Below are 8,106 nucleotides of genomic sequence, written 5' to 3' on the forward strand. Positions count from 1 at the left end.
CCCATAACTCCACCTAACAATAACATAGACCTACTGTAGTACCCAAACCTCACATATGTCGTGATGTTTGTCATTTGACTGTCATTCAGAAAATGATTTCCTGGATCAGCTGATGATAGTTGAACATGTGACTATTATTCACCTTTATTTAACCAGGTGGCCAGTTGAGAAAAAGTTCTCATTTACAACTGCGACCTGGCCAAGATAAAGCAAAGCAGTGCGACACATACAACAACACATAGTTAGAAATACTGGTGTGAGCAAGAAAAGTAAATAAAAACATGTGGATGAGGTAGGCAGTTGGATGGGCTATTTACAGATGGGCTGTGTACAGCTGCAGCGATCGGTAAGCTGCTCAGATAGCTGATGCTTAAAGTTAGTGAGGGAGATATAAGTCTCCAACTTCAGCGATTTTTGCAATTCGTTCCAGTCATTGGCAGCAGAGAACTGGAAGGAAAGGTGGCCAAAGTAGGTGTTGGCTTTGGGGATGACCAGTGAGATATACCTTCTGGAGCGCGTGCTATGGGTGGGTGTTGCTATGGTGACCAGTGAGCTGAGTGAAGGCGGCCTAGCAAAGACTTATAGATGACCTGGAGCCAGTGGGTTTGGCGACGAATATGAAGCGAGGGCCAGCCGACGAGAGCATACAGGTCACAGTGGTGGGTGGTATATGGGGCTTTGGTGACAAAACAGGTGGCACTGTGATAGACTGCATCCAGTTTGCTGAGTGGAGTGTTGGAGGCCATTTTGAAAATGACATCGCTGAAGTCAAGGATCGGTAGGATAGTCAGTTTTACAAGGGTATGTTTGGCAGCGTGAGTGAAGGAGGCTTTGTTGCGAAATAGGAAGCCGATTCTAGATTTAATTTTGGATTGGAGATGCTTAATATTAGTCTGGAAGGAGAGTTTGCAGTCTAGCCAGACACCTAGGTATTTATAGTTGTCCACATATTTATAGTTGTCCACATATTCCACATAAGTCAGAGTAGCGATGCCAGAGTAGCGATGCTGGACGGGCGGGTAGTGATCGGTTGAAGAGCATACATTTAGTTTTACTAGCGTTTAAGAGCAGTTGGAGGCCACGGGTGGAGTGTTGTATGGCATTGAAGCTCGTTTGGAAGATTGTTAACAGTGTCCAAAGAAGGGCCAGATGTATACAGAATGGTGTCGTCTGCGTAGAGGTGGATCAAGGAATCACCCGCAGCAAGAGCAACATCGTTGAACAGAGAAAAGAGTCGGTCTGAGAATTGAACCCTGTGGTACCTCCATAGAGACTGCCAGAGGTCCTGACAACAGGCCCTCCGATTTGACACAATGAACTCTGAGAAGTAGTTGGTGAACCAGGCGAGTTAGTCATTTGAGAAACCAAGGCTGTTGAGTCTGCCGATAAGAATACGGTGATTGACAAAGTCGAAAGCAGTGATCGCTGAGATCCTGATTGAAAACAGCAGAGGTGTATTTGGAGGGCAAGTTGGTCAGGATAATATCTATGAGGGTGCCCATGTTTACGGATTTAGGGTTGTACCTGGTGGGTTCCTTGATAATTTGTGTGAGATTGAGGGCATCTAGCTTAGATTGTAGGACTGCTGGGGTGTTAAGCATATCCCAGTTTAGGTCACCTAACAGAACGAACTCTGAAGATAGATGGGGGGGCAATCAATTCACATATGGTGTCCAGGGCACAGCTGGGAGCTGAGGGGGGTCTATAACAGGCTGCAACAGTGAGAGACTTATTTCTGGAGAGATTCATTTTTAAAGTTAGAAGCTCAAACTGTTTGGGCTTAGACCTGGAAAGTATGACAGAACTTTGCAGGCTATCTCTGCAGTAGATTGCAACAACTCCCCCTTTGGCAGTTCTATCTTGACGGAAAATATTGTAGTTGGGTATGGAAATCTCTGAATTTTTGGTGGCCTTCTAAGCCAGGATTCAGACACGGCAAGGACATCAGGGTTGGCGGAGTGTGCTAAAGCAGTGAGTAAAACAAACTTAGGGATGAGGCTTCTGATGTTAACATGCATGAAACCAAGGCTTTTACGGTTACAGAAGTCAACACATGAGAGCGCCTGGGGACACACAGGGCTTAACCTCTACGTCACCCGAGGAACAGGAGGAGTAGGATGAGGGTACGGCTAAAGGCTATCAGATCTGATCTTCTAGTGCGTTGTGAACAGAGAATAAAAGGAGCAGATTTCTGGGCGTGGTAGGATAGATTCAAGGCATAAGGTACAGACAGGGGTATGGTAGGGTGCGGGAACAGTGGAGGTAAACCTAGGCATTGAGTTATCATGTCTCCAGAGGAAAAAACTAAAACAAAAGTAGAGGCCTATTTTTGAGTTAAATTTCATGTAAACAATATGATTTAATGTGCCATAAAACAACAGTCAAACATAAGTCAGAACACAGCCTGTCTATTCTGTCATGTGATTTCAGGTCCTCTGTCCGGGGAAAATGTATTTCCACAATTAGGTTCCCTAACTAAAAATCTTTCCAAACTGGGAGCTTATCCTCCCCTATGTGTGTATGTCCACATGCCTTTTCAGGTTCCCTAGCTTAGTAAAACTCTTTCCACACTGGGAACAATGGTACGGTTTCTCTTTAGAGTGTATTATCTTATGTATGTTCAGGCTAAGTCAGTAAAACTCTTTCCACACTGGGAGCAGTGGTAAGGATTTTCTCCTGTGTGTGTCCGTTCATGCTTCTTAAGATCTGGTGTTCTTGAAAATCTCTTTCCACACTGGGAGCATTGGTAAGGCTTTTCTCCTGTGTGTGGCCTCTCATGCTCCTTCAGGTTATCTGTCAATGCAAAACTCTTTCCACATTGGGAACAGCGGTAAGGCTTCTCTCGAGAGTGTATTCTCTTATGTTGATTCAGGGTCTCTGAATGGGAAACTCTTTCCACACTGGGAGCAATTGTGTGGTTTTTTCCCCTGTGTGTGTCCTCTCATGTGACTTTAAGCTTTCTGACAATGTAAAATTCTTTCCACAACGAGAACAGGGGTAAGGCTTCTCTCCAGAGTGTATTTTCTTATGTTTGTTCAGGTTCCCTAAATGGGAAAAACTCTTTCCACACTGGATGCAATTGTGTGGTTTTTCCCCTGTGTCCTCTCATGTGATTTTAAGTTTTGTAATAACCTAAAATTCTTTCCACAATGGGAACAGGGGTAAGGTTTCTCTCCAGTGTGTATTCTCTTATGATTTTTTTAGGTTCCCTAAATGAGAAAAACTCTTTCCACACTGGTAGCAAGTGTGTGTTTTTTCCCCTGTGTGTGTCCTCTCATGTGATTTTAAGTGTTCTGACAGCCTAAAATATTTTCCACAATGGGAACAGGGGTAAGGCTTCTCTCCAGAGTGTACTCTCTTGTGTTTTTTTAGGTTCCCTAACTGCGCAAAACTCTTTCCACACTGGGAGCAATAGTGTGGTTTTTCCCGTGTGTGTCCTTTCATGTAATATTAGTTCATGAGTTCGTGAAAATCTCTTTCCACACTGGGAGCATTGGAAAGGCTTTTCTCCTGTGTGTTTTTTCTCATGCTCTTTTAGGTTCCCTAACTTGGTAAAACCCCTTCACACAGGGAACAGTGATGTCGTGTCACTGGTTTGGGAGTCTCTGGGTCTGGTTCCCCTGAAGGACTCTTCCGTCTGTCAAAGGGAAAGTCTGGTCTCTCTCCTGCCAAAGACAAACAAAGTATTTAGTTAAACAGAGACCTGAATGAAACCATATGATAAAACAGTCTTCCTACTGAGGTTTAACCTCTATGGGCTAGGTGGGACGCTAGCGTGCCACCCGTGGTGCACTCCATCAACAGCAGGTGCATTTCAAGAGCGGCAAATTTGAATCCAAATAAATGTCAAAATTCAAATTTTTCAAAAATACAACTATTTTACACCATTTGAAAGATAAACATCTCCTTAATCTAACCACGTTTTACGATTTCAAAAAGGTTTTACGGCGAAAGCATAAATTTAGAGTATGTTAGGACAGTACATTTACAAGAGTTGTGTGTAATGTTTTGTCAAGTCAAAGACAGGGTCACCAAAACCATAAAACCAGCTAAAATGATGCACTAACCTTTTACAATCTCCATCAGATGACACTCCTAGGACATTATGTTAGACAATGCATGCATTTTTAGTTCTATCAAGTTCATATTTATATCCAAAAACAGCGTTTTACTATGGCATTGATGTTGAGGAAATCGTTTCCCTCCAATAACCGGCAGTCAAGTCAGCGTCACAAATTAAATAATTAAAATTAGAAAACATTGGTAAAATATTATATTGTCATTTAAAGAATTATAGATTTACATCTCTTGAACGCAATCAACTTGCCAGATTTAAAAATAACCTTACTGGGAAATCACACTTTGCAATAATCTGAGCACTGCGCCCAGAAAAATACGCGTTGCGATACAGACTAGACGTCGTGTTGGGGAGATCTAAAATACTATGTAAATAATCCATTACCTTTGATTCTCTTCATCAGATGTCACTTCCAGGTATCACAGGTCCATAACGAATGTAGTTTTGTTCAAAAAAGCTCATCATTTATGTCCAAAAATCTCCGTCTTGTTAGCACATGATCTAAGCCAGCCGGACTTCTCGTCATGAACGAGGGGAAAAAATATATTTCCGTTCGTTCAAACATGTCAAACGTTGTATAGCATAAATCATTAGGGCCTTTTTTAACCAGAACATGAATAATATTCAAGGTGGACGAATGCATACTCTTTTATAACGTATTGGAACGAGGGTACCCAACATGAACTCGCGCGCCAGGTGTCTAATGGGACATCATCGTTCCATGGCTCTTGTTCGGTCAGATCTCCCTCCAGAAGACTCAAAACACTTTGTAAAGGCTGGTGACATCTAGTGGAAGCAATAGGAAGTGCCAAAATATTCCTCAGCCCCTGTGTTTTTCAATGGGATAGGTTTAAAGTCAATACAACACATCAGGTATCCACTTCCTGTCAGAAAATGTCTCAGGGTTTTGCCTGCCAAATGAGTTCTGTTATACTCACAGACACCATTCAAACAGTTTTAGAAACTTTAGAGTGTTTTCTATCCATATATAATAAGTATATGCATATTCTAGTTACTGGGTAGGATTAGTAACCAGATTAAATCGGGTACATTTTTTTTATCCAGACGTGCAAATGCTGCCCCCTAGCCCTAACAGGTTAATCCAGACCTAGATATTTCATTATAACACAACATTTGGATCCTAGATGCTGATTGGTTAATAGCCGTTAGTTATTCACAATACTACCCGGGTAATGGCTGTTAACAGTTCTATTTGAATCATTCCTATATATCCACTGTCCCACAGCCCTGCCAGGCAATTTATAAACTAATGTCCACTAGAAAGAATTATCTAGAGATTATTACCCCATGATTCTAGCCTAGCATTTGGTTTGCAACAGAGGGGATTCATTAATATAAGCTCCTATGACCATGGCCGATGGGACAAGAAGAAAATAACAGAATGAAATAACAACAAGCCAAAGTGGCAAACTGAGGAAACAACGAACACTGCTGCTAGTGTTTTCATATATAAGAACACTGGTTCTAGTGTGGTCTGATATAGGAACACTGGTGTTAGTGTGTTCATATATAAGAACACTGGTGCTAGTGTGGTCTGATATAGGAACACTGGTGCTAGTGTGTTCATATATAAGAACACTGGTGCTAGTGTGGTCTGATATAGGAACACTGGTGCTAGTGTGTTCATATATAAGAACACTGGTTCTAGTGTGGTCTGATATAGGAACACTGGTGTCAGTGTGTTATGATATAGGAACACTGGTGTTAGTGTGGTCTGATATAGGAACACTGGTGCTAGTGTGTTCATATATAAGAACACTGGTGCTAGTGTGGTCTGATATAGGAACACTGGTGCTAGTGTGGTCTGATATAGGAACACTGGTGTTAGTGTGGTCTGATATAGGAACAGTGGTGTGGTCTGATATAGGAACACTGGTGCTGGTGTGGTCTGATATAGGAACACTGGTGCTAGTGTGGTCTGATATAGGAACACTGGTGTGGTCTGATATAGGAACACTGGTGCTAGTGTGGTCTGATATAGGAACACTGGTGTGGTATGATATAGGAACACTGGTGCTAGTGTGTTATGATATAGGAACACTGGTGTGGTCTGATATAGGAACACTGGTGTGGTCTGATATAGGAACACTGGTGCTAGTGTGGTCTGATATAGGAACACTGGTGCTAGTGTGGTATGATATAGGAACACTGGTTCTAGTGTGGTCTGATATAGGAACACTGGTGCTAGTGTGGTATGATATAGGAACACTGGTGCTAGTGTGGTATGATATAGGAACACTGGTGTTAGTGTGGTATGATATAGGAACACTGGTGTTAGTGTGTTATGATATAGGAACACTGGTGCTAGTGTGGTCTGATATAGGAACACTGGTGCTAGTGTGGTATGATATAGGAACACTGGTGTTAGTGTGTTATGATATAGGAACACAACCTATAGGAACACAACCTGTCAGAGGAACACAACCTGCTGATACAGACGCCTCACAAGTCCTCAACTGGCAGCTTCATTAAATAGTACCAGCAAAACACTCCAGGATGCTGGCCTTCTAGGCAGAAGTCATCTGTCCAGTGTCTGTTCTTTTTCCCATCTTAATCTTTTATAGGCCAGTCTGAGATATGGCTTATTCTTTGCAACTCTGCCTAGAAGGCCAGCATCCTGGAGTTGCCTCTTCACTGTTGACATTGAGACTGGTGTTTTGCGGGTACTATTTAATGAAGCTGCCAGTTGAGGACTTGTGAGGCGTCTGTTTCTCAAACAAGACAGTAATATACTTGTCCTCTTGCTCAGTTGTGCACCGGGGCCTCCCACTCCTCCTTCTATTCTGGTTAGAGACAGTTTGCGCTGTTCTGTGAAGGGAGTAGTACATAGCGTTGTACAAGATCTTCAGTTTCTTGGCAATTTCTCACATGAAATAGCCTTCATTTCTCAGAACAAGAATAGACTGACGAGTTCCAGAAGAAAGTTTTGTTTCTGGCCATTTTGAGCCTGTAATCGAACCCACAAATGCTGATGCTCCAGATACTCAACGAGTCTAAAGAAGGCCAGTTTTATTGCTTCTTTAAATAAGCACAACAGTTTTCAGCTGTGCTAACATAATTGCAAAAGGGTTTTCTAATGATCAATAAGCCTTTTAAAATGATAAACTTGGATTAACTAACACAACATGCCATTGGAACAGAGGAGTGATGGTTGCTGATAATGGGCCTCTGTACGCCTATGTAGATATTCCATTAAAGATCAGCCATTTCCACCTACAATAGTCATTTACAACGAACAATGTCTACACTGTATTTATGATCAATTTGATGTTATTTTAATGGACAACAAAAAATTGCTTTCTATCAAAAACAAGGAAATGTCTAAGTGACCCCAAACTTTTGAACGGTAGTGTATGTTAAGTCACTTTTTGGAAACGGAACGGAGAAAACAAGGGGTAGCTTGCTCTCTATGTCGTCTGATTCTAGACATACCTGTCATCAAACCCAGGGCCCTCCGTTGAAGAGGTATTGACGAGCCAACTCCGAATATCCAAAGTTAAAAACAAATTGAAGGCGGAACTTACTGGTGTTACTCAGATCTCCTATCTCCCCCTCTTCATCTTTCAATGTGACAGTAATCTCCCCTTCCTTCTTCACTCCAAAAACAGCATCATCCTCTTCTTCCTCTTGTTTAACTGAAACGTCTTTCTCCACTTCTTTTAATGTAACATCCTCCTCCTCTTTCACTCTGAACGCGTCTTCCTCTTCTTTCACTGTAACAGCCTCACTCTCTACTTCTTGTTTTACTGTGACATCCTCCTCTTCCTTCTCCTCTTTCACAATGTTCATCCCCAGAGCTTCTTTCTCCGTCCAGCAGACCTCCTCTTCTTTAACAGGAGGGGAGTAGTTTAGGGAGCTCATGTTCGGGGATGTTAGCTAGCTAGCTATCATTAGCGACCAGGCTAATGCTAACTTAACCAGCCAGCTACTATATCTGACTAATAAAAAATAACGTAATATTAAATTAAATAGGTTAACAAGTAGATACGACAGAAGTGTGTCTAAAA

General features: G+C 42.1%; 1 protein-coding gene across 3 annotated transcripts in view; it reads right to left on the reverse strand.

The window, feature by feature from the left end:
* The window catches only part of LOC123733195 (protein MNN4-like), a 33,031-nt gene extending 25,140 nt beyond the window's left edge, over positions 1-7,891 (reverse strand). Inside the window, exons 1-2 of one of the 3 annotated variants that reach the window (XR_006763653.1) lie at positions 7,624-7,762; positions 2,027-3,665 (exon numbers count right to left, since the gene is read on the reverse strand). Coding sequence is in view for 1 of the 3 variants with exons in the window: in XM_045712614.1 (XP_045568570.1) it covers positions 7,624-7,888 (265 nt within the window). In the remaining 2 variants the exon portion in view is untranslated. Of the gene's footprint in view, positions 1-2,026; positions 3,666-7,623 lie in introns of those variants that run through there. The other 2 variants (XR_006763654.1, XM_045712614.1) reach the window with 2 other exon arrangements.
* Between the last annotated feature and the right edge of the window lie 215 nt (positions 7,892-8,106).

The sequence above is a fragment of the Salmo salar genome, unplaced genomic scaffold (genome assembly GCF_905237065.1).
Source record: "Salmo salar unplaced genomic scaffold, Ssal_v3.1, whole genome shotgun sequence".
NCBI classification, from domain to species: domain Eukaryota; kingdom Metazoa; phylum Chordata; class Actinopteri; order Salmoniformes; family Salmonidae; genus Salmo; species Salmo salar.